Source organism: Botryllus schlosseri, chromosome 14, assembly GCF_051294905.1.
Source record: "Botryllus schlosseri isolate E-star chromosome 14, Bs_hap1, whole genome shotgun sequence".
Lineage (NCBI taxonomy): Eukaryota > Metazoa > Chordata > Ascidiacea > Stolidobranchia > Styelidae > Botryllus > Botryllus schlosseri.
This window is the reverse complement of record NC_137249.1, coordinates 605201-632262: the sequence shown is the minus strand read 5'-3', so window position 1 is coordinate 632262 and position 27062 is coordinate 605201. Positions and strand designations below refer to the sequence as shown.

At 38.1% G+C, this 27062-nt stretch overlaps 3 protein-coding genes across 4 annotated transcripts; all 3 read right to left on the bottom strand.

Annotated features, from left to right (window-relative positions):
• Positions 1 to 230: 230 nt before the first annotated feature.
• On the bottom strand, positions 231 to 6770 carry LOC145455735 (arginine and glutamate-rich protein 1-like). 2 transcript variants are annotated; one of them, XM_080333717.1, is made up of 6 exons: positions 6598 to 6770; positions 5912 to 6034; positions 5315 to 5435; positions 4354 to 4458; positions 2858 to 2941; positions 231 to 2010 (listed from the first exon to the last, which is right to left on the bottom strand). In XM_080333717.1, exons 1-6 carry the CDS (start codon positions 6768 to 6770, stop codon positions 1855 to 1857), a joined length of 762 nt encoding a protein of 253 aa, XP_080189843.1. In that variant the 3' UTR covers positions 231 to 1854. The 2 variants fall into 2 exon arrangements, with proteins under 2 accessions (XP_080189843.1, XP_080189842.1); XM_080333716.1 differs by having other exon boundaries at positions 5912 to 6040; positions 6604 to 6770.
• A 4144-nt stretch (positions 6771 to 10914) lies between these two features.
• Positions 10915 to 23338, bottom strand: LOC145455310 (proton-coupled zinc antiporter SLC30A5-like). Its single transcript, XM_080333268.1, has 19 exons — positions 23229 to 23338; positions 23008 to 23091; positions 22410 to 22532; positions 19677 to 19743; positions 19061 to 19146; positions 18494 to 18578; positions 17477 to 17564; positions 17285 to 17400; positions 16921 to 17048; positions 16662 to 16759; positions 15747 to 15935; positions 15489 to 15581; positions 14813 to 14931; positions 13985 to 14142; positions 13383 to 13512; positions 12635 to 12782; positions 12305 to 12531; positions 11939 to 12067; positions 10915 to 11571 (listed from the first exon to the last, which is right to left on the bottom strand). Exons 2-19 carry the CDS (start codon positions 23055 to 23057, stop codon positions 11380 to 11382), a joined length of 2226 nt encoding a protein of 741 aa, XP_080189394.1. The 5' UTR covers positions 23058 to 23091; positions 23229 to 23338; the 3' UTR covers positions 10915 to 11379.
• Positions 23336 to 26392, bottom strand: LOC145455315 (sentrin-specific protease 2-like). The gene has a single exon (XM_080333277.1). It carries the CDS (start codon positions 26363 to 26365, stop codon positions 24983 to 24985), a length of 1383 nt encoding a protein of 460 aa, XP_080189403.1. The 5' UTR covers positions 26366 to 26392; the 3' UTR covers positions 23336 to 24982.
• Between the last annotated feature and the right edge of the window lie 670 nt (positions 26393 to 27062).

Here is a 27062-nt window from a genome sequence, read left to right as displayed (position 1 = left end):
TTGTACTGACCACAACTGTCTCGTTTTGTTCGCACTGCCTAGTTTTTGAGCACACCGATGTTGTGAGCAACAGATTAGCATTCAGTGTGTCTGCTAGTAATCAGACTGTGCTATACCTCTTTACCAACCGCCCACGAAAACAGGGATGCACATCCATATTATGACAAGATCACCTGCCCACCAGCTCAAGAAACACTTCAAACACAATTCCACATCAACTGACACACATCTCAATTCTGAATTTTTTTTGCATCAAAAAATATCACGTAAAGACGGCACAGCAGACGAAAATAAAGGAGCCAATGGCGCAAACCTGGTCGGCGAACAAGGATGCGCTCCAATTCGATGCTACATCCTCAATGACATGATAATGTAGCACGTTTGTCGGCCGTACGTGCCTCATAATGCAAATGCTGGAAAATCAACCACCACATATACTCACCTTTTTGTCAATGAAACAAAGTGACGAGGCGGATTCGATAACATACTCCGCGGTCTCGACAGAGACGATAAAATTTTTGGACAGAAAAAACGCACAATAGTCGGAATATGTGCAGTTCGCAACAAGATTCCGAATCTCGAAATATGAGATCAACAATGACATCGCAAAACTAGGGCTGGGCACAATGATTCCAGTACTCAAATTTGAATCGAGCATATGCTCATCGCCACTAAGAATTAAGAACTATAGTTTCGATCCTATTTTCCACTGTGGAATCCTTGAAAACTCAACCGGTCGTACCATAGCATACAGAACATGAGGTACAAAGCTATGCGTATGCACTAGGGCTGTTCATAAACAAAATTTTAACTGGCTACTTGATAAAATTGTTAGGTTGATTAAAAAACGCTGCACACCAACTTTGGCTAAATTCCAACCACCAGAAGTAAGTTATTGTAGTAGAAAAATATGGATTTGAATAAAATAGTATTTACGGTGACTAACTCTTTAATTATTCATTATAAAATCATGGAATTAGAAATTTTTCTACTGCTATAACTTCGCTTCTAGTGGTTGGATTTGAGCCAAATTTGGTGTGCATCATCTCTACTGACAACCTAACAATTTTACCCTTTTTTTAACCAACGTAACGATTTTATCAAGTAGCCAGTGAAATCTGAAGGAAAAGTATTTTTTTTGAACAGCCCTAGTATGCACGTTACTGGAAATAACATAGGGTAGCCATATTTATGTCCGGAAAAGACGACACTTTTTGCCAATCACAAAAGTCAAATTACCAGACGAGAAAACTGATGATTTGAATAATGTTACATGAAATCGTCAGGTGTTGACTAAAAAAAAGATAGGTCACTTTCCAGTCGGACTCACGAAAGACCATCTCGGAACGTCCAAATTACAGATTTCGCATCATTTATGGTGTTTTCAGTTGAGCCCGTACAGGATATTTGATAAAACTGTGGACATTTAGGCGTCCGCGGAGGATATTTTCGATTTGCTGAAAATGGTAACCCTAAAATAACATATCTGTGAAGTCGTGATCAACCAACGTCATTGTCACAAAGTGCAATGAAATAGGCATGATCGAAATAATACCAAATCATCCTTAATGTGATGTAGAACCGGCCTTATATAATTTGTGGTCGCATATAATGAGTGTTACTCAAATACTCGACTCAGAATCGAACAGGCACTCAATTTTGCCCAGCCCTACTCAAAAGTTATTTGAATTACGAAAAAAAAATTGAATTTTTGCTATTTTGTGAAACGTCACTCAATTCGTTCCTTCTATAAGAAATAACAGACATAAAATAGCATAGTCAGATCTCAAAATCATCTTCTTTCTTCCTTGGCGTGAAGCTTGCTTTGATCGTACACATCATGCCGCGTAAATCTCATTTGAGGGAAAAAGACAACTTGGGCCGAGAGTTTTTCTTTCCGAGAATAATCGATTGCTCGAGCTTTTTCTGTTTCTTTCTTTCCTCCTCCATTCTCAGACGCTCCTCATGCATCTGTCTCTGTTCCTCGACCATGGCCAGCCTGTCCTCCGCCTGAAACAGACACGGCCGTTCATTTGAAATGGACTGGTAGCTAGGTGGCGAGCAGAATTGGACAGCTATAAACTTTTCAGCTAATCCAAATTATATCAGAATTATGGCCACACTTTTTTCCAAATCAGTTTAGAATCATAGCTACAGTTTATTTTCAAATTAACCTCGATTAATGTACTTCGAGCCTGCGGTTCGCATAATTTCCGATTGTTATACAGTCCATTCAATGGCATAGGCTTCAAAGATTGGGAATAGTTGAATTGTGAGTGATTTTGGTTTGGATTCGCAATTTTCTGTAATTGTTGATGAACATATCCATATTTTACTATGAACTCAGTGTAACCGATGCGATTCCGAGTAGACTATAAAATATATCAATTAATGTTAATGTGTAGACAAAATCTATTGTATAAACTGATCTGTAAATGCGCGTACTTTGAAGTCTAGTTTATTTATGAACCGTGGTTACGTAACCTACATATGTCGTGCGAGTAATCCAGGTTCAAAATAAAGCCAGTATAGCAGATTATGCCATAACAATTAAAGTTACTTTTTCTATATCCCAAGTTCAAGTGTTGTTAGTTGCCAGATCTGTGCTCTGTTATGTCACACGTTTCCAAGTCCTATTCGTAAAATACTGCAGTCAGTGTTTGTGATTAACGCGAGATCCACCTAGCAGCATGCGTTTGCTTTCACCTTAGAAATAAAACTGCACGTCGCAAAACATAGTCTAAACTTCCCCCCTGGCCAACCTATTTTCTGCTTCACATTTAACTGGCAGGGGAAAATAATTGACCACCTCCGCTATATACATATACAATAGCACCAATAAGAAAGAATTTCCTACCAATTTTTTCTGAGCTTCCTCCATTTTTCGGTTGTTCTCTTCAATAATACGTTCGAGTTCGACACGTTTCCTCTCTTCAAGAGTCTGCACAATTGTAAAATAAATTAAAAACAAGCATAGTCCACTATGATCTGTGCAGCGACTCCATTTCAACTTGGTGGAATATTTCCGGCACATCATTAAAGAATATTCCGTTCGAAAACAGGACGACGTTTCTTGATACTCAATGTACAATATTTGATTGCCTAACTTGCTTCAAATAGGATAATAAAGTCTAAGTTTGAACAAATTTACCGACTGTATACAAAGAGTAGGGCTGAGCAAAATCGAGTACTAGAGTAATTTGATTCTGAATAGAGTATTAGGCTTCGAGTCGAGTGGAGTATTTTGCGTCATAACAGTATTAATAATGTGGAAATTTCGATTACGGCCACATAGAATTCTTCTACACCACATTAAACATAATTTGGTATGTGGCAGGGTTGAAACGACTCGAGTCACTATATTTTGTTGACTCGACTTGACTTAATCATTTTTTTTAATTGCGGAAAATGACTCGACCTGTACTCGAGTCATTGCGCATGACTCAAACCAAGTCATAGGACATTTCAAGTAACGTGCATAGCTTTGAACTGCTGCAATACGTCCAATTGAGGTTTCAAGGATTCCATAGTGGAAAATACTATCATGACCAAAATTGTTGTTGATAAAGTAACTCCGAGGCAATGAGCACACAATTTCAGTAAAAATAATCTTTGAATATTCGACTCGAATGAGTGCTCGTATCATTCTGCCCAGCCCTAATTACTAGCATAGAAACTCGAGCAATCAATCGTAAACCACAAAAATCATATATCCCAAACAAAACCCTGCGACGTTGTTGCATCTTTCCACAGCACAGCGCTCCCGAATTGCCGCCCCCCAAAGCCGAACCCCGGCACAAATCTGCCCAACGAACCGACTGAAAAGGCGTGTACTTACCCACCTTTATCACACTGTGAACTATAAAGTGAGGCCCCTCCTTGGGGAACTTAAAAATTTCGGCCATACATCCAAACTTCTTAAGATTTCTAATGAAATTGAAGTGAAAACAGTGATTACTAACGGTTCGTTAAAATTTCCTATATCCTACGAAGATGCCGCGGGACGAGCACAAACATATCCAAATCTCCGAGTACGTTTCTGCAAAATTTCAATCAAGTCTTTTACCCGAATTTCCATTCATACATCAGTACGGCCGAGCTGAGAATGCCTCCTTAGTTGCAAAGAGGCTTTGGAAGCGGAAGCTATCTTGAGTTAAACACAAACTTTTGTAGGAAGCTCTGATTAACATTGCGACATTGCCAGAAAGGTAGATGTAAGAACAGATTTAAAGTGACCGACATGGATTTCAAATAAAACAGCTACCTTTGTAGACAGATACAGAGATTATTCCAAAAAATAAGTGAAACGGCGGCCCTCCACGATACTAACGTTGGACTCTTGAGTAACTTTACCTCCATATCCTGTTTTGCTTTGAGTTCGGCCATACGCTGACGTTCTAGTTCGTCTATCATGCGCCTTTCCATATCGTTTTTCATGGCCTCGACACGTCTAGTGACCTGAAAACATAGAAATTATAGATGACGAGAAATCACCTCTTCATAGAGGCAGGCATTGCACGGAGATGATTCAAAGGGCAAACTACAACAGTACCCTTCCACCATTTTCGCAATGGCACACTCTTAACATTCACAGTATAGCTATACATTAGGGTTGTTCAAAAACGACTTTTTCTCTCAAATCGTACTGGCTACTTGGATAAAATTGTTAGGTTACCTAATTTAAGCCTACACACCAAATTTGGTTCAATTCCAACCAGTAGCCGCATTGCTACAGGAGACGAAAGTTTCTATTAGTGATATAAAAATAAATTTTGAAAAAATTCAAAATTTTCTGCTCACCCCATGAAAGCGTTAGGTTGTCAAATTTGGTACAATTCCAACCAGTAATAGCGGAGGTATTGCCGTCGAAAAATTTTGATTATCAATACAATAGTATTTACGGTGACCAAATCTTTAATTATTTATTATAAGTGTGCCCACAATAAATACTATTTTATTCAAATCCAAATTTTTCAACGGCAATAACTCCGCTTCCGCTGGTTGGAATGAAGTCAAATTTGGTGAACAACGGTACTATAGACAGTCTAACACTTCCATAGGGTGATCAGAAAATTTTGAATTTTTCATTTCATTTATTTTTTTATAATACACAGAAACTTTCTTCTCCTGTAGCAATGAGGCTACTAGCTGGTATTGAACCAAATTTGGTGTGTAGGCTGAAATTAGGTAACCTAACAATTTCAGACTACGAGTCGTTTCGATCCCACTTATTTTGTCCTCCTTCGCAATCTTGTAGAGTTTTGAACTGATGATAATAATATGAAAACAAATGAACCAAGGAAATGTAGGCAACCTCGGCTTCGATTTCTGGTCTCCGTTTTTCGAGCTCGTCTTCAATCCGTTGTTTCACGATTGCTTCAACTCTCCGTTGAGTCTCTTCTTCGATCCTTTTCTCTTCCTGTTCTTTCTGGCGGCTGAATTTGAGTTTACGATTAAATTTTATATTCAAATTGAAATGAACCCGAATATTTTCGGCTGACACTCGTCAGGGGTAATTTTCATCAACTAGTAGAGAATTGAAAAGAAATTTGTTCATCAACATTCGTGTCATCAGTTATGGCGTCACCGGCATGCAAATTCAAATAATCGAAGTGAACAGATGGCGTAGATCACTCGAATTATCGTGCCTGTGATATACAACGATCTTCTTAATTCTCTACCACTTGCTTCACCCTGGATTTGACTCAATTCCAATGTGTAGAAGCAATGCTAAGAGAGTTTGAAAAATTTTTATCTATTAAAATCAATTAAAAATTGTATTCCAAATTCAATTGTCAACCATATAAAATTGTTAGCAATGTATAAAGGTAAGCCAGAAAGATTGGAAAAAAAAACTTATATTTGAATAACCTTAACGTGGGGGTTATAAAACGATTCGAGATGAACTCACATTTGTCTTTGCTTTTCGAGTTCCGCTCTCACTTCCTCCTCGTCTTTTCTCTTTCTTTCTTCGAGAGCATTGCGTTTTGACAACGCTCTTCCAAACATATCCACACGTTCAAACGACCGAGACCTGGCAGTGAGAATTGTTTCGTCGTTACGGCTAGTAAAATAAACAGAGACGACGAATTTATTTATATTCTACGCAACAATGAATGATGTGTCAACAGATTTGGACAATTTTAAATTTTCAGTGTTTCCAAATAAGATTAAGATGACTGAATTTGCAGAAACTTAGCAGTTGCATTCAAGTCTGAATTTGACAGACAATACAACAAAAATTCAGTTTGGCTCATATCAAATGTCTGTACGCCATGCATGGCTGATTTCGCGCGATTAAAATGGGAGCAAAGAATTATTTCACAAATTATATTAGAATCAGAATTATTTGGACGTCGGAAAAAAATACAATAAAAATCAGCTCACATCATATCAAATCACAATTCATTCATAAGCACGAGTGCTACAAATTACTGTGCACCAAGCTTGGCTTGTTTTGCACTATACAGTTCTCCTGTAGCATTTGATCGGGAAACCGGAAATTAGATTAGAATTAGATTACAGACATTACGGTTCAATTATTCAAATTAGACAAACAGAAATATCTAAATATATAAGTCTGGTATCATATGAGACCTGGAGCGACTTCTTCTTGAACTGGATTGTCGATGGCGTTTACGATCCGAAGTTCGGTGGCGATCTCTGGACCGTGATCTCGAACGTTTGTTGCGACTACGCTTGGAGTGCTTCGATCTCTTTTCTGAGTCATTGACTTCTGGCGATTTGCTCCGACTACGTGAATTCGACATATTTAATTAGCAGGTATGCTTTGCTATTAAAAACAATCGAACAATTACGAAACCAATAAGAAATTGAATACCGTAAACCGGGGTAACTTTGGACTTAAGGGTAACTTTGGACACTAAGCAGTAAAAGATTTAAATAGTTATTGATGGAGAGGGTTGCCGCTGGATGTCCAATTCTTTTTCATGAGGCAACAGTACCACAAGTAGTCTCAATAAAAGGTGGATTCATTTCACTACCACATAAACTTGAGCCAACATTGATAAATTAATGGAGTGGGTCAATTTCATCAAAATTGATGGCCAATAAACTTCTTACAACCAAACATAGATAGCATGTGATTCGTAGATTCAAAACCTGGCAGCAGATACCTCTAAGTAGTCTTAATCCATGGCTAAAATCTCAGTGGGCTCACCCTTAGATCAATACAAGAAAATGTGATGTCCAAAGTTACCCCGGTAAATTTTATCAGAACGGGGTAACTTTGGACACTGAAAAATGTGATATTTGGAGCTCTGGAAAGTGGCTGCTTCATCTGTGTCGAAGTGCATCGGCAACTACATTCCTTATGACCGGCCTGATGGCTTCTCAAAATGGAATGAGAAGGTTAATAAATTAAGAGTTGGCCAAAATATGAAAAAATGGGTAGGCAATGAACTGAGAAGTTGTAATCGGGTGTAAGCTACTTCAAAAACTTATCACATACTACTAAAGATGCGCTTGCTGAATATGGGATATCGTAAATTACGGCAAATATATCTATCAGAGGACATAGGAAAGGGAAAATGTATCTTTTCAAGAACAGTAATATATTTGAAATCGGCAATAAATCATGGTAACATGCTTAATGTTTGCTGTCGATTGCTGATACTGCCAGTGGGATACCCCTTATCACCATATGTTATTTATAAGTCCCAATTGGTGAAGGCATGAGGGAAAATTGAGATAAGGGATGAATAAGGGGGCATTAGCCTTCATAAATTACCTATTTTTGGGGGCGGGGGGGATTAGGTAAAAATCATGCAATAGGCCAGACATATACTATTTTGTTTCAGTTTTAGCCACTGCTCTCATTAACTCTTACCAAATATGCCTCATTTACGAGGTTTCATAAACAACAGAGTGTAAAGGCATACAAAAAACTACATTGTCCAAAGTTACCCCACATGCAGGGGTAACTTTGGAGACGGATAATTTACAAAAATAAGGTACTTATTCTTGACCATGAAGATTTTGGATTAGGGAATTCTAATCTTTGCTCCATGACTCCAGAAAAACACAAAACTTGCCTCCCCTACACCCTAGCATTTCCAAGATACAAAGCGGAATTGTTGAAAATTGTCCAGAGTTACCCCGGTTTACGGTAATATATTTAAATAAACTCGAATATTTTCCGCTGGGTAATCATCAGCGACTATAGTAGAGAATTTAAAAGAACTTTGTATATAAAACCAAGTCATATAATCAATGTGGAGTCGGAAGATTAGGCACAAAGTCACCTAGAAAATTTAAATTTCGTCACAGCCTCACAAGTACTTATACTTTTACAGACTATTACTTCAGTAGGCTTTGCCAACTTCCATTAATTCCTCAAGTGGTTGTTTTAGATAACTTCCACTTATCGCCATCTGGTTTTCATGCAATTGGATTTTGATGAGTATAAATTAGTTTGATGAAGATAGGTATGAATTAACTGCGCGTGACTAAGCCCTCGTATCACAGTAACTGAATATATTGATTAATTGCTAAAAGTATGTGATAATATGTTTTCTACTTTCACATTCACTTGAAGTATAGATTGACAAGATACTTGAAATTGAAAATGCGTCTTGATATAATGATAATCTAAACAAAACTGATGCATCAAAAATTGGCTCAATAAGAACGATATGACTCATACGATACGTTTTGCGAAGGTTTATTGTATTTTTTTTAGTAAGACCGAATAATCATAATCGTGGTGACACTTGAATATGGTCTTATCGTCTTAGGCCCAACTCAATCACCAGTCTCAATTTCAAGTCCTCGCGTCATCAGTAAGACTGAATCCTCGACTGTCTAGAAATTAATACCGAAATTTTGATTTATTCATTTGAAATATACTTTCCCGCAGCATAAATATACGAGAACAAAATTCACAAATCTATAGGTGAAACTGAAGCCATTTCGTACCACAGACTCAGAATTCAGAACCACTTTTCTATGCTGGGTGGATATAAATTGGCGGTGTCAGCAATGTCGGCGATGTCAGCAGATACTTTGGCGCTGTCATTTCGGCGATGTCATGATTAGGGCTGGGCATAATGATTCGAGTAGTAATTTTAATGATTCGAGTCGAGTAGTAAAATACGATTTTTCGAGTACTGAAATTATACGCTCCTCGTCGCTGAAAGTTAATTTATCAACAAGAAGTATAGTTTCGATACTAATTTTCACAGACGAAGCCTTGATACCTTGCCTGGTCGTACCGTAGCAACAATACGTATAGTACAAAGCTACAAACGTTACTGGAAATATCGCATTTCTGAAGTTATGATCATTTCACAACATTACCACCCAGTGAAATGAAATCAGTGTGGTCCAAAAAATACCTAGCTATCTTTAATATGATGGATAACGGACATTATATTCTTTGTGGTGGCATAAAAGGTACATATTTGTACTTTGAAATACTATATTCGGTTATGACGTCATAGTAAGTGACACTCGATTACTCGACTCGACTCGAAACAGAACACGTGATTCAGAATCGAATCACCCGGGTACTCGATTTTGCCCAGCCCTAGTCATGATGTAATATCATAGCCCTTATAAACTATAAAGGCTATGATAATATTGTCAGGAGTTAGGTAAGGCTGGGTCGGGCCAAGTCAGGAGGCAGTATAGATTACGTTTTGAGTCCTTGCAATCTTTCTGTTGTTCGCAAATACGCATTTTTTCAAAAGCTATCGCAGACTATTGACGAACAATCTGAGTTGGCTACCCACCGTTTCAATACCAATCAATAATCGTCAGTTATATTTTATATTTTCTTTCAATCTACTAAATTACTTACTTGAGTACTTTTCAGACAGACTGTTCTACTATATTTTGAGTAGTTTTTTTTTTTTTTCATCATCATCATTGGTTTATTAGCAATTTTATCAGTTCAATACACCACAAAATGCGATACAATGAAAAGACAGGAAGATGTCGAAGCGACAAGGAGTAGTCTATGGAATCTGACACCCACCTTGGCCTAGGCGATGTAAAGAGGAGGCATGCACACTGAATGAAAGTGAAGAAGATAGTATAGAAAAAGAATGCGACAAGAAATAGGGCGGCATGTCATGGGAAGCGAGATCGATAGGTCAGTCGTGGTCCGGTAATCTTGAGGATTGACTGTATTTATTTAGTAGTAATTGCTTGTATCGTAAGCCTTAAACGTTGTTACTTCTAGTAATTGAGTAGAGACTCGCGGGGCTATACTTCTGTATAAGAATCATCAGTTCAGTTCAGCATTCACAAATTTGTCAGATCAATACACTACAGGATTGTGATACAATGCAAAGATAGGAACGTGTCGTAACAACTTGAAGTAGTCTTCGAAATCAGAAACCCACCTGGGTCGAGGCGATGTAAAGTAGACACAGTGCACAATGAAAGAATTGTAATCAGCGACATCGTCTCAGCCCAGGTGGGCGCCTGATATCAGAGGCTTCTCCAAGTTGTGTCGACACCTTCCTACATTTTCATTGTATCGAAATCTTGTGGAACTGAACAACTTTAACCACCCCTACCACTAACCTAACCCAATTAAACCCACCTTCTTACTACACGCATTAACAGGACTGTGAGAGCACTCCTGAAACCTTGATCTTATGGCGTTCCTGAAGTGTGAAAATTTGTCAGACTTCACTGCTTGTGGCAGCGTAGACAAATACCTATAAAAGCTCGGCACTACCTTAACTGCTCTACCAACGATTCTTTTGACAAAAGCAATGGTCAAATCACTAAACGAATTTTCATTTCAATATCCATTGCACAGGGAAAACAGAACAGTCAATTCAAAAATGCTACATAAGTTTACGCTCTGACGACGTTTATTATCAATAGCCTAATTGTATCATCCTCATAAGCAATGTTCCCTCTTAAGCTGCGCACGTGCGCAGTGATGACTTTTTTCTAGTCGTTACGCACTGTTGTCCAAGGGTCTGCGCAGTAGGGCTGTTCAAAAATAACTTTTTTTTCCGGATTCCAGCCGTTCACTGATTAAATTGTCAGGTTACCGTAAAAAACGCTGCACACCGAATTTGGTTCAATTCAACCAGTGAGTTGGTGAGTGTGCGCAGACTCCTCAAAAATTAGAGGGAACATTGCTGATAAGCACCAACAAGATATCATAGCTGGAATGAAATCCCATGAGGGCAGCATCCACAAGCACTCAGGTACTCGATTTGCCCAGCCCTAAAACCCAGCATATTCACAACATATGGAACTGGACAATAGCTTAGCAACGATTGTATCTTTGGCAGAGGTGCGATAAATCCTTACCATTTCCAGTGAAATTACGGTAAGACAGGCGAGCAGTATCCTCTAAATTCAACTACAATAAGCTAAAGAGCACAGTAAACATCATATTAATTTGGCAAAATTATCTTCGTGTTGCGAAGCGTTCTTAGCTTGATATATGGATTGGCTTTCTTTGCTCATCCTATAGATTTCTTCTGAATTCGCCGACAGACCGGCCATATGCTGGTAGAAATCTTCCTTCTCGACCTGTACCGTGACGGAAGTGATGCCGGCTTCTTTCAAGATGGGGGTGACCTGTCGGACATTTGTGAGCTTGAATTTACAAAACGAATGCTGAAGTGAAGCGCAGATATTTGCAATGAAAACGCAGGAAGCAATGATAAAATCGGAAAAAATAATCGCGTCATGGTGTTATAGTAACAGTTTACGACAGTTGTTCCTAAACTGGGCTATATTGTCCCCAGGGGGTGGTTTTGAGAGACGAGGCCAAAATGTTACAACATTCTGTCAATTTAAATTAATTATCAGTACCAGACTGCTACATTTTCTGCATAATCAATTGATCTTGATAGATAAGAGGCTCAATGCTCGACTCATCCCAGACGTTCAAAATCAGGAGCCACGGTACCATTTGACTTCAACAAGAACAGTTCATCCATACTTGCGAAATAATTCTTTGTTCGATAACGTGCGGCTCCACTTGTACGGAAACAAGACCGACCACCTGAGTTTCCGAATGGCGCCAGATGTAGCGAGATCTGATCGATAAGACGCCGTCAATGTTTTGAACCTTCACAACAAGAAAGCGTGGAAATATTGAAATTGAAGTGGCAGGAATGGCTAAAGCTGGGCAAAATTTATTACCCTGGTACTAAATGATTTGTAAATTTCAAATATGTACCTTTTATGTGACTATAAAGAATGTAATGCCAGTTCTACGCCACATTCAACATTATTTTGTATTTTTTCGACCATGCCATTGCCCATTGCACTAGCTCTGGCCCTAGCACCGAGTAGGCAAACATACTTTTGTCAACGCCCTGTATATCTCCTTCTCCAGTTCAACAGGAATCCTCAAAGCCAACGTTCTGGCGGAATCTTTCAACAGAGGCCACACAGTCGCAAGGATCATGAACCCGATCAAGAGAGTGCAAACCGGGTCCGATATCAGGAGCCCGTACTGCCCAATCAGAAAGGAGGACACGATCACGCCCACGCTTCCCAGCAAATCGGCGAGGATGTGAAGATAAACTCCTGAAAAATCAACGCAACAACATGGATTAAGGGAGGGATTTCACAACCTTTTTAATATTGTGCCATGATGTACAAGACAATATGAAATTTCATGCCAAGTTACCTTTGATATTTGCATTATCAGAATGGTGATGATGATGATGATGTTTGTCGTGACCATGTCCATGGTGGTCATGACCATGGTGATGGTGGTTGTGTGAGAATATGAAGACACCAACTAGGTTCACCATGAATCCTCCAATAGACACAATCTAAAAAACAATTGAACAATATATTGTTAATTGTTATTGAAATGAACCCTAATATTTTCGGCTGACACTTGTCAGGGGTAATCGTCAGCAACTAATAGAGAATCGTACAAACTAGCAGTCTAGTTCGTTGACGGTCAACTAACTACCGGCTTTCGAGCAGTTTCAAGTGATTCAAGTTGCGGACTGTGAAAACCGAGTAGTTCTAGTTGTGAATTATGAACAGTGAGTAGTTCTAGTTCTGGTTGCGGAATATGAAAAGTGAGTCGTTCGAGTTCTAGCTAGAGATTTTAGAAAGTGATTAGTCCTAGTTTTTGTACTAGTTACAGATTTTTAGCAGTGAGTAGTTATAGTTGTAGTTGCCCATTTCGAAAATCCTGTAGTTTCTATATGTCTCACGAAATTCGAATAATTGTAATGGAGGCGAACAGCTGGTTGAAGCTCAATGCACTAGTTTTAGATTATAATCCAGCTGCTGCTGTTGACACAAACTAGGTTGATCGACTTTGACAAAAATTCAACTTCAAGGCGCACAAATGAAAAGAATGAATTGTATCTCAGCTCATTCAACGCCTGAAGAGACAGTGGCATTGAGTTACTCACCATCAATCGCTCGGTATTTATGTCAGGCGGGTCCACGAGTCTGTGGAAAGCTTGAAACAGGAGATAGATGGCGATCACAAGCAGGAAGAGACCATTCACAAATCCAGACAGAATTTCAACCCTCCCATACCTTGACAGAAGCAAAATTTCGGCTTTTTCAAATTAGTTTTGTATTACAATTGTACCTACATAGTTTTCTCCGAATTAGATTACAATTATTGAATTAGAAAAATGGATTTAAATTATGAATTAGTAAGAAATACACCAAAAATCAAGTCCAGGTCACACCAAATCAGAGCCGACTCTCCTAAGCACAAGAATGGCAAATATATGCACAGCAAGCTTGGCTCGTTTCGCATTATACAGTTCTCCTGTGGCATTTTCAGGAAAAGCAGAAATTAGATTACAATCAAAATAGAGCATAGAAACATTTCACAAATTAGATTAGAATTAGACTACCCTTGATTAAGTCTAATTAGTCAACTAGAATTATCTAGTTGTCCAAGTCTGCCTAGCAGTGCGAATTGACGAGCGCCAGCATCCATAACTGACACCAATAAGACCTCTAAGTCTAGTACAAAATTTTTGAATAATTCGCATACCCATACGGGAAAATCCTGGTTGGTTGCCACTGGGCCATGACGGACGCGATCAGTCCCAGTACGAGGGCCGTGCAATCGAACATCATATGGAAACTGTCCGATATCAAACCCAAGCTGTTGCTCCACATGCCGTACGACAATTCAACAAATGCGAAGGTCTGAAATAGAGCATTTTCACAAGATAGCATAGCTACTGGTTTATTTAGGATAAAATACAGGGTTGTAATGAATTGAGTCATGATGACTCAACTCGAGTCACGATTTTTTGTTGACTCAAGTCATTTTTTCAAATGTGTAAAATGACTCGACACGAGTCAATTTGTGCAGTAACTCGACTTGTACTCGAGTCATTGTGCAACTTCGAAGAATAGTCAAGTCACCACATGATTGGTATTTCGTATATCAGTCCTGATACTGGGAAAATAGGGCCCGAATCTGTTAGGACTGTGGAAAATTACGATATTATGAATGCGAGCCATTCTATATCATTCGGCAGAGTTGAAAAATGTGGGTTAAATCGGATTGAACTGAAGACTGAACAGTGAACATTATTAATTGGACTCAGATTCGAGTTAAAACACTATGACTCGGACTCGACTCGGTGGTGAATTATAAATGACTCGACTTGACTCGAGTCAAAACTATAAAAGTGAGAATGATTTGTGACTCGGAACCTCGCGACTTGGTTATAATCTTGAAAGTGGCAAAATTGAAAGTAACGGCACGGAAAATGAGGATTATTATCAGAAGCGACAAAGTCACATATGACAACCTATTCATGCATTGTAATGTTGGTGAACAAATATTCAGGATATGGGATCAACTTACAAAATTCATGCAGAGGAAATAAAATATGCGTCTCGAATCCTTCTTCTGCAGAACAACAGAGATGAATTTCTTTGCCGTAAGGGCGATGGAAAACTGCGACGCACGTTGCAACGCATGCCCTGAAACAAAAGAAAACGCATATTTTGAGTCTTAACCGGTTTTGCGCATCATCTTGCTATATAAATAAAAGCCCAAGCCATCTGTGTGCCTTGATTTTTCAAAATTTTTATGCCTGTGAATTCATATTTGGTGATGAGATTGTTGATATACAATGTTCTTTCCAAATCTCTACTAGTTACTGATGATTGCCTCTGTCAGCCGAAAATATTCGGGCTCATTTCAACATGAATATATTATTCAACTGTACATATGATATATACACTAGGATCGTTCAAAAAGAACTTTTTTTCAGATTTTTGCGGGTGTTAGCTAAAATTGTTAGGTTGGCCAAAAATTGTTGCACACCAAAATTGGCTCAATTCAAACGAGTAGAAGTGAAGCTATTAGAGTTGGGAAATTGTGAATTTATTGTAAAAAAATTTTAAAACCAATTTTACAGGCTACAAAATCGATCTGAAAAAAAGTTATTTTTGAGCAATCCTAGTATACACACTTATATACTATCAACTTAATACTACCAAATACTCCAGCATATAGGCCCTACATTGCGTGATACCTGCAAAGTTGTACAAAGGCGATCCATCTGCAGAATAGCCGATGAAGCTTCCTTGTTGACTCTGCGAGGTTGGTCTTGTCAAAATCAAAGTTGCTGCAACAGAAACGATCGAGCTTCTCAGCTAGGGCTAGCGTGCATATTTGAACCCTCCACATCTTAAATACTGTTGTGACATCATCATGAGTGATACTGATACTGAAATACTCGGCTCGAAGCTACAACCGGCACTCTGGCAGTACCGTATGCTACTATACTTACACCAGATGAATAGCGCAGCGCTGACCAGCACACCACCGGACAGTACGTGTTCGCTTGTACGCGACATGCTGCCCACTTTGGACATGGCAACGGCGGCCGGATGATGCCAATGGTACGCGAGGAAAACCGCAGACAGAGTGACGACGATGTAACTGATCCTGAAATACTTCCAGCTTTCTTGCTTCGTGGCTGAATAAAACAGAGGTAGCAACATGCAGACTTGGAAAACTCGATAATTCCAGTTCTCTATAATTAGACTAATTTGAGGACAAATGCCTGTAATCCAATTCTAATCTAATTTATGACATCCTTGTGCTGTAATTTCAATTGTAATCTAATTTCTGGTTTTCACGAATAAGCTACTGAGGGGCTGTTCAAAATTAGCTTTTTTTTTCAAATATTGTTTGAAAAGCGATTAAATCGTCGGTTGCCTAAAAAACGAACCTCTTAGATTTATAATTTTGAATTTTCTATAAAATACCAAATTTTTTTCAAATTTTACTGGCTACCACTAGAAATTGATACGTTATCTACAAAAACGATGCAGAACAAATTTGACTCAATTGCGGCCGGTAAAAAAAATTTCAAACTGTATAAGCTTCGCGATTACCTGTTGGATTGGATTCAAATTTGGTGTGCATCGTTTTTTTAGGGAAAGTGACGATCTAATCGCCTAGCAAGTATGATTTAGAAAAAAAAGTTTTTCAACAGCCCTAATGTACAGATATTTTCCGTTCTCGTGCTTATTAGAACGAATTCTGATTTGATATGAAGTGAACTTGATTTAGTTTTAGTCTAATTCAGAATTTAATTCAATTTGCAAGTATTTGCGAATTCCGGCATTCCAATTCTAATCTAATTTGGACAAAAACTGTGCAGCAATCATCTAAATCTGGTATAAGCATTGTTACTCACTCGAGATGAAGGCGTCGATGTAGAAATGGAATATAAAAACAAAAAACACGATAAGCAGGAAAGGCAACCAATGAGACATCAAACTTTCCCCGCTCGATCTGAAAGTGAAACCAATACTGTGGATTGGCGTAAGAAAAACGGTAGTAAAATTTGAAATTTTTTCGAACATTTTTTTTCATAAATTCAAAATTTTGAAAAAAAGTGAATCTCCGGAATCCTAAAAAAAAATTATTTTTGAACATCCCTACCCGCCACTCACCCTGAGAAATACAGCATCAAGCTCCATGGCACTAAAAGAACAGTGGACACCAATGTCGATAGCGCGTTCAAACGTTTCTGCCCGCCGACATCATTCGCAAGCCGCCTACCCAGCACACTGTGAGCAACCTGGAAAAATGAAATTCAGTGACACGGCAAACAAGAGGCTTTTGTAGGTGCACAACTTCAATAATATATTGATATTGAAACTAACCCAAATGTTTTCGGCTGACACTCGTCAAGGGTAATCGTCATTCGGTAGGCCTACATTTCAATATCATTAATATAATATTTAATTTAAGCAAATACATCAAAGAGTGAAAAAAGTATCCTCAAAGAGCAATAATTTCAAGTTGAAAACTCACTTTCAATAGCGATGTGGCCATCAAGAGCAAGATACCTCCCTTATGATCAGCCACGCCCAATTTTGATATGAACCAGAAGATTGTGTGAGACACCGTCCCTGCGTGTTTCCCTTCAGCTGAACCACAAAATACGTAAGTCGAGTCCTCACTATATAATCAACTATTACAAGTAAGTGTTAATTGAAAACTTACGATGATCTGATATCTGCGTCATCATATCATCATTGTCGAATAACAGAAGACATGCAGTCGCGACAAGAAAAAGCACAGCAGCTCTAGTCTGTCAACAAACAACAGTAGCTACAACCAGGGTTGTAATAACGAGTCATGACTCGACCCAAGTCACGATTTTTCGGTGACTCGACTCGAGTCATTTTTTCAAATGCGTAAAATGACTCGGCTCGAGTCAATTTGCGTGTCGACTCAACTTGCACTCGAGTCATCGTGCATGACTCGAACCAAGTCATACGACTCGTAACTAAGACGGGCAAGACAGACATTTCATTGTATCTTAAAAGAATAGTGAAGTCGCCACATGATTGGTATTTCATCTATCAGACCTGATAATTGGAAAATAACGCCAGAAACTGTTAATTCTGAGGAAAATTATGATATTATGAATAGGAGCCATTCTATATCACTCGAGCAGAGTTGAAAAAAGTAGGTTGAACCTGATTGAACTGAAAACTGAAGAGTGAACGCAATGACTCGGACTCGAGTCACAACACTATGACTCGGACTTGACTCTGTGGTGAATAGAAAATCACTCGACTTGACTCGAGTCAAAACGATAAAAGCGAGATTGACTTGTGACTCGGAACCTTGTGACTTGGTTACAACCCTGTTGTAATGACACGAGTCATGACTCGGCTCGAGTCGCGATATTTTGGTGACTCAACTTGACTCGAGTCATTTTCGAAAATTCTTTTCACATGAATCGAGATTCGGGCATTTCGTTGCCACTTCAAAGAATAGCACGATACCACATTATTTATATATTGTAAGCTATAGGATACAAGATCAAAATTCACAGTCCAGCCGTCGCAGATGATAGTTCTCTTTCTACTACCTATTGTGACGTCACGAAAATTGCCGATCAATTTTAACCTCTCAATGGCCGATACCAATATTACTGTCAAATTGGATATGGACTCGATATTAACAATAATAATTGGTCAGGCTCTGCCCTTGAGTGATAAGTTGGCTTACCTTCGCATGATTTCCGCCTCTAGAGAAAAGCGAGCTGACCACTGCCAGAACGACCGCTTCATTGTGTTCGAAAATCAAGATGGTCCTGTAAAATGTGTACTGTAGCAGAGTTGGAAAACTAGAAAATTGTGAGCTCTTCTACATTTGATTGGAATCAGAGTTCTAACTACATGTTTTTTTAAAATTAGAATTAGAATTCTCAAAAACTTGGAAATTGAACGAAATCAAAACGAGAGAGAAATAACAACAAAAATCAAGTTCGCTTCATATCAAACCAGAGTTCATCCTCATAAGCACAAGAACGGCAAAAGTCTGTCACGCCGATGCATTTCTCCTGCAGCATTTTCAGGATAATCAGATTTGACTTAAAATTGTTGCCTGTGTTTGTACTGTAGTTTTCTCGGTCGGAAGTCTGTTTCTAGTTATTCGTTCCAAAAATAACTCCATTAAAAGTAGATTAGACTATTTGTAGTGCTCGATTCGTGATGAATCAATAGAACAAAAATGAAGACATGAAAGGATAAAATCAAAAAAATTTTTGAGAACACAGCAACAACAAAAACAAACCTGAGTGGGCCACAAAGCGTCAGTCCAAACAGCCATAAGATATCCACCACGATTCCGAGAATTGCATATTTTGATATCCGAATCCACTGGAAATATAAATTCTTTGCTATAGAACTATTATAGGTGTTGCGGAGTAAGCTGCATATAATATTAGGGCTGTTCAAAAATAATTATTTTTTCAAATTTTACTGGCTACTTGATAAAATTGCATATAAATTTTCGCTCAATTCCAACCAGAGGAAGCGAAGTTATTGCGGTAGAAAATTTGAAATTCATTCAACAAAAATTGATCTAAAATATCACAAATTTCACTCGCAACCCCATGAAGTTGTTAAGCTGTCTGAAAAAAGACGCACAACAAATTCGGCTCAATTCCAACCAGTAGAAGCGAAGTTATTGGTATTCAAAATTTTGAGTTTGGGAAAATAGAATTTACGGTGGCAAATTCTTCAATTATTATTTAGTATACATCCACCCACCGTTAACACTATGATTTGCAATATTCAATTTTGAACTGATTTTTTAACCTCGTTCCAAAGGAAGGTACTGGTACATCTCAAGCTGGAACTATATAGTTTACACAGCATTGTTAAATTATTTATATTAATTACATTACCTGACTTCTCACCACTTTTTTTCCGGATGAAATAGGTTTCTGAAGTAGAGTCAGGCAAATAGATGACCTGTGATAGAGAGCGTTTTAGAGATTAAAATAAAAGATTTTCAAGGTCAGCACACGCAAGGGAATATAATTTTTTTATTTGCAAATTTGAACCAAGTTACACACCCTTTTTCGACTATACTTTTTAGATCAAAACATTGATATACGAAGCAAATTATGGAATCAGGAGATGTTTTGGATGGTTTACACTAGTTGTGACACAAATACTTTCATTGACATTAAGGTCGTTCAAAAATGACTTTTTTTCCGGATTCCGGGGATTCACCAATTAATTTGTTAGGTAACCTAAAAAAACGCTGAAAACCAAATTTGGCTCGATTCCAATTGGTAGATGTGAAGTGTGAACACCGAGGTGTTTGAAAATTTTGAATTTATCGTAAACAAATTGAAGATTTAAAACAAATTTGACGCAATTCCAACACACAGAAGCGAAGTTATGAGTTTTTCATGCAAAATTCTGGGACTCCCCACCGTCCAGTGTGTTTTTGCTAAATCCAACATTTCCAACTGCAATAACTTCACTTCTACCGGTTGGAATTGAGCAAAAATTGTCAGGCATCATTATTTTAGGTAACTTGACAATTTCATAAGGTTGACGCAAAATTTGAAAAATAAAATAAAATTCCTGCGCGTTCACATCTATCAGTTGGAACCGAGCCGGATTTGGTGTGCTGTGTGCAGCGTTTTTTTAGGCAACCTAACAATTTAATCAGTGAATCCCCGGGATCCTGAAAAAAAAGACATTTAGGAACAAGCCCAATTGACATGCATTAAGAATTTATGATGTTTGCTTTTGTTCTTGTAAGACTATACAGTAGGGTTATGACTAGGAAAAAAATTCAAAATTTTGTGTGGCCTGTAGTCACAAACGATGAACTTTTGTGTCCTGATTGCAAAAATACCAAAAGTTAAGACTGGTTAAACAAAAACCTCCCGCACAAAAATTTTCCAGTTTTCACGGTATGAAGGATAGGCTTTTTTTGTAGATACAGACTATGAGACTATATAATACATATACCGACTGATTTGAATTTAACTGACACAATTCCAATTACAAAGATTTAAAATAGTATTTTGGTAAATTTTGATCGCTCATATTGAATTATTCCTATCGTTTTCTTGCCTACAATCAAAATTAAATAATTAATAAATAATTATTAATTTCGATTTTAGATGTAGACTATATAGATCGCATAATTTCAATTTGTTTGACACAAATCGAACTGGTTGTTCGAAAAGGCGATAGTAGAACAACTTGACATATTTTCAGTGGTCTAGAAAACCGATTAGAGGAATATGATGGAAATTTGAAAATGTCATAATTATCATATGTGACTCAGCATCTGTTGATACTGGGCGGCGGAATGGTGTTGTTGTGAAACGGCAAATTGCAATGATGAGCTAGGGTTTTCATAAACCACAATACATTGGTTGCCAACATAATATTATCGATTCTTAAAGCATATATCATAGTTCTTCAATCCAACATCCTCAACAAATCCAACCCTCAGCTACAAATTTGGAGATAATATGGTAAAACACTACGAAAACTTGGTACAATCCATCAAGCCAGGATTTCAAATGATAATATTAGAAAACCGAGGATGGAGGGATGATTTTAAGTTTATCTATGTGCTGTGCGGAGCATGCCGCTCTTTCAGAGAAAATAGTAGATTACCACTAATCAAATGGCGTAAACTTCCATCTCTACGCAATGCGAGATGGAGCTCAGGGGCTATAATTCCGTACTTCCAAGTCCCCAGATGGAGAATAACATGCTTATTCCTCGCAAATGCGTGTCAGGAAGCCTGGTATTCTAACCAGATGTCTATAGATGGAATATACTGGAGCCCGACCGTTTATCGGTTCGCCGATAATATCGGGACGATATCACACTTTGAAAGAATTATCGGTATCAGCCATTGAAGCTGAAAAATTATCGGCAATTTTCGTGACGTCACAACATGGCAGTAGGAAGTCAGAAAACTAGAATCTATGACGGCTAGACTGAGAACATTGATATATGTCACATAGCTTACACTTAACAGGTGTCCAGATGTAGCCTTTCTAGTTTATTTAATGTTAAAATATAACAATAGCTGTAAAGATGTTCAAATAAATGCTCTGAAGCTTTGAAAATGTGCTTATGTATATCCTACTTCCTTTGAATATCGGCTGAATGTATTGGGGTTCTCGGTCAGGGTGTGAGATAGAGGTTTTATTGGTATCGACCCAATAATCCAACATCGATCGGGCTCTAGAGTATACCAAAGATTATTTGCTGCTATTTTTGCGCTCGAATGTCCTGCAGCGATAAAGTGCCTTAATATCCCATTGGAAGTCTGATATTTCCGTTGTAGATGTCCCTGGCACTAACATAATAACAGAAAGAGGGGTCAAATTGACGGATGAAGTTTACCAGAAGTACAAAAGGACATATATATGAAAAATAAATTTGTAACAAAGAATACCTTTGAATTGTAAAATTTTTCTATATTTGGACCAGTGTCGAAAATTGAAGTTGGTTTGTGCGGGACATTTTTTTCGATTTGAACAAAATGATTATATTTTTTTAAATTTATACCAAAATGCTCATTCATTCCTGCTACAGGCGAAATTTTTTTTTTCTAGTCATAACCCTACTATACAGGTTAAAAACCTACTTACCATACTTTCACAAAGAAGAGGAAATAGACGAGATGGATTCCTCTCAATAGATCGTAGCACTCGAACAATCCAAAGCATCGTATGATTTTTGCAATGATCAGAAGAATTCCATGTTTTCCGAGACTGGGAATGCAAAATTTGATCAACAATAGCAGCAAGAGAAACGCAACCTACATTCTCTGCACTTTCGACAGTGAGTAGTTCTTCCACACTCTGTCGTATTGACAGAAAATGCCGCTGGAACCAAACTTGTAGAAACTAACAATTTAGTCATCTAACAACTGTTGCTTTGAGTAGTTCTAGTTGCATATTAAAAAAATTAGTCAAAATCCTGTCCTTTTGAAATGCCGAATCCATCTCCAATATTTCTTCGCTAACTTGCAATTCAGTAATTACGGAATTGTATCTACTTAGTTATGCGCGAATTTTTAAAGGTCGTTAGCAGAGTTTGTAACCAAGTCACAAGGTTCCGAGTCGCAAGTCGATCTCACTTTTATAATTTTGACTCGAGTCAAGTCGAGTCATTTTCAATTCACCACCGAGTCAAGACCAAGTCCAAGCCAGTTAGTAGAGGGTCGAGTCGAGTCGACGAATTTACCTTTGCCTGGCCACTGCAGAGATCCTGCCGAGGTCATCGTTGTCTGTCATGATATCTTGCTTGTTGGTAATGAATGATGGAGTTCTATAAAGTAAAATTGTCACAACTGCCAGAACATACCAATTCTACACTTAGCAAGTTAGTCCAGTGGAAGACATTAATATTTCAACATACGTTAGCTTGAATAACAAAAATCTCCATGTAATACATAAAATTCTCACCAAGTCTTCAGAGCCTTCTCAATCTTCATTCTACTTTCCCATGAATATTCGATTCAATACTTTATTCAACACTCCATACACAGCATAGACAGTACTAACTTGATGTATCTACGGAAAGATCAAATTTCAATAAGTTAAGCCGTAAAAAAGCTAGACACAAATACGTACAAAGCCCCAATTTTTTTGCGGAAGCCTCATTTATTCGTAACGAGTGGCATAAGAAGATGTGTGTCCACAGAAATACCCAATAGTGGGTAAGAACAGAAATCAATGATGCTTCACGCAAATTGTGGATATCGTACAACTAACATCACATTTTGTTTCTGATCTTCATTATTGGTAATGTTACAGCATACAAATAGAACAAAAACGCAGACTGAACATCAGAACAGAAGCAAAATTGCTTTAATTGGGCCTATATTTGGTTGTCCAAAAATAACTTTTTTTATCGGATTCCGGGAGACTCGCCGATCGAATTGTTAAGTTGCCTAAAAACACACTGCATGCCAAATTTGAAAGTTTTGGAGTTGCAAAAATAGCCTGGTTGGTAATCAGTGATTACTAATCACATATTATTAATGAGAAACTCAAATAACTTCGCTTCTATGGGTTGGAATTGCGTCAAATTTGTTTTGCATCATTTTTGTGCAGAACTTAACAAGTTCACGGGGTTGACAGTAAAATCTGAAAAATGTTTATAAGTTCAAAATTCTCAGACTTCTGTGCGTTCACATAAACTACCAGTTGGAATTGAGTCAAATTTAGTATACATCATTTTTTAGGTAACCTTACAATTAAACCATGGAATCCCCAGAATCCAGAAAAAAAGTTACCCTAACCCACAATGTAGGAAATGGCAGTCGTGTCAAAAATAAAAGTAGAAGTGTAATCTCACTCAAACATGTAGCTGTGATGAATGTGAATTATCGACTGAAAACCTGATGGCACATTCCAATTGTTGTGAAAATTACAGTAGTAAAACATCAATCACAACAACCATGTAACCTATTTTTGCTTGTGCAACAGCTTTCAAAGAACAGTTTCACCCTCAATAAATAATAGTTGCTAGTAACCTGACATTAATGGACTGATGGAATAACATGGGATTGAAGTTTGATATTTGCAAATTTGATGCAATCAGTACGATTAAGTCGTTGCCGACATAAAGTGTGCAGTGTGCGCACACAAAATTCAATGCAGTGACAATCAGATCATAGGAATAGTATATTAATATTGGAACAAACCCGAATATTTTCGGCTGGCACTCATCGAAAGTAGAGCAAAATCAAGTTCCTGAATGACTCAATTCTGAATTGAGTGTTAGGCTGTGACTCGAGAATTTGAGCATCACTCATTGTGAAATCATAACAGTATGGAAGATGAGTAAAATTCAAATATGTGCCTTTTTTCCTACCAATGCTTGTTGTACAACACGTTTTAGGTGATTTGTAGCTTTATGATACATATTTTGTATGATGTGATACGACCTATCAAGAATGCAAGGCTTCCACATAGAAAATACCATTGAAACTGTAATTTTCGGTCATAGGCGTACGATTTCCATACTCGAAAGAATAATCTCTCACTAGACTTTAGTGATTAGTTGCTGACGATAACCCCTGACGAGTGCCACTTAAAAATATTCAGGTTTATTTCAACAAATTGTATTTCGAAGTTCTTAACCTTCCAGAGTCTCTTCAATTATTAGATGATGTTATGGAACAGCGATTTCATGATGATAGTAATTACAGAAATCATCGCAGTAACTTCTTATTCAGAATTTCCCACACCATCGCCCTACGAAAATAAGGCATGTCGTCTTGGGTAAAGCTCAATTCCGCGTCGAGCGAGATGTATTCCGCAAACTTGCACGCGAAAACGCCGCAGTCGGACCCGTTCATTTGTTGTGGAATTTCTAACATCGATTCGAGTTTCCATCCCGTTAAATCGTATTCAGAGCCTTTCTTGTTTTTATGTTCGCTGAGCAAGTAGTCTCGGAGAGTTTGTAAACACTCCTCGTTTTCGCCACCCATTGAGTCGTAATATCGAATTTGCTTACGTTTGAAATCAACAACCGCGAGACACCAGTGTACTCCTAAATGTATCGGATAAAACACGAGATCTTTTGAAAATATATCGACCTTTTTAGTCCAACGCCTAACCGAGTTGTAAGCTTGCTTGGACAGCTTTGGATAGAAAAAAGTATTCATTGCGTGGACAGATGGAAGTTCTTTGCATTCTTTCGACCTCTGCACAATGAGTTCCATGTAAAAATTAACAATCTCGTCGTTTAGCCACCTTAATCCGAACAGAGTTGAAATATGCTCTCTTGTCATGGATATATTAAAGTTTTCTGCGAGTATTTCCTGCCTTGGCCCTATCTCGAATGCGTTATTGATAACTGCGTTCATAGCGGAGGTCAATTCTGGGAGTTTCGGGGTTTCCTTAATCTCCAGTTTGCTTTCAAGTATTTCGGAAAGCATAGCCTCTTTCGCCTCGCGTTTTTCGCGTAGCATTGTGGCGCGTTTTTCTGCTACCGATAACTGCATTTGACGATGCCTCTCTCTGTGATTGTAAGTTTTCAAAATATTGGAGATGAAATTTTCCGATAAACACGGGGACACGACATCCTTGATTGCGACTGATTTTTGTCTTGTACCAAAACCAGAGTACAGGACGTTCTCTTTAACATTATTTTTAATGCCGCGTGACAGACTTGGCGTGGCGGGGCCTTTTTCTGGCGCATCGTTATTTGGCAATTTTGTCAAATCGACGATGGATATATTTTTGGCGACCTGCCCTTCCGGATCTTTGAATTTAATCGGTTCTCGCACACTGGGGGCCAGGTGATCGGCAATTAAACGTCGGTACTGTTCACGTTGCTCCAATGTTGATATTCTAGAAATTTCCAAACTGCGACGCTTGTTCTTTGATATTCCCGAGTCCTTTTTCAACGGGGAGCTCGCAAATCCAAAAGTTTTGTCGTAAAGCGAAACCCCAGACTTTGCGTTTTCCATGAGCCTCGCATAGGAATGAGTTCGCATCCTAGACTTTGATGGGCTTACGGCGAATTCACGGCCGTTTTTCGCCTTGCGCTTGTAGGACGACATCCCAAGAAATCGTGAAGTAATATCCATCAAAGCTCGATAACACCTGATTTCTGAATAAATTGTTAGGTTGCCTAAAAAAAGCTGCACACCTAATTTGGCCAAATTCAAACTCGTACGAACAGGAGTTTGAAAATTTGGAATTTACTACAAAAATTTTAAAAAATTTACAGTCAACCCCATAAAATTGTTAAGTTGTCTAAAAGAATGATGTTTAACCATTTCCGCTTAGTTCCAACTGGTAGGAGCCGAAATGATTGCAGTTGAGAATTTTGGATTCGCAAAAATAGCCTGGCCGTGGACGGTGAATTTATTTTTAAATAGCCCTTGAGCATGAATGGTATAATCTTGGTGTTCCGAACACAAAATATAATAAAACCACTATACTAAAACTGTCACAGCTTCATAGTCTGAATAGAACTTAGTACGCTATATTGTTTGTTCTTGGTGTTTTCGCAGCATATAAGCACCAACTCATGATATACATACACACGATCTGCGTATATTCATACCATGAGAGTGCATGATGTAAATTTACCTCTGGACTAGGAAGGTGCAGATATAACCATTTAAGTCTTTTCAAGTCAAACTGCACCACCCTTCCATGCTATCCCACACCAGTATAATGCCGAGGGCCAACGGAAGACTTCCCAGCCCCAGTAATCGAAAGGTAATGGCGCATAAGTTGCAATGCCTAATCATAATTCGTATAATTACAGCGAAATGT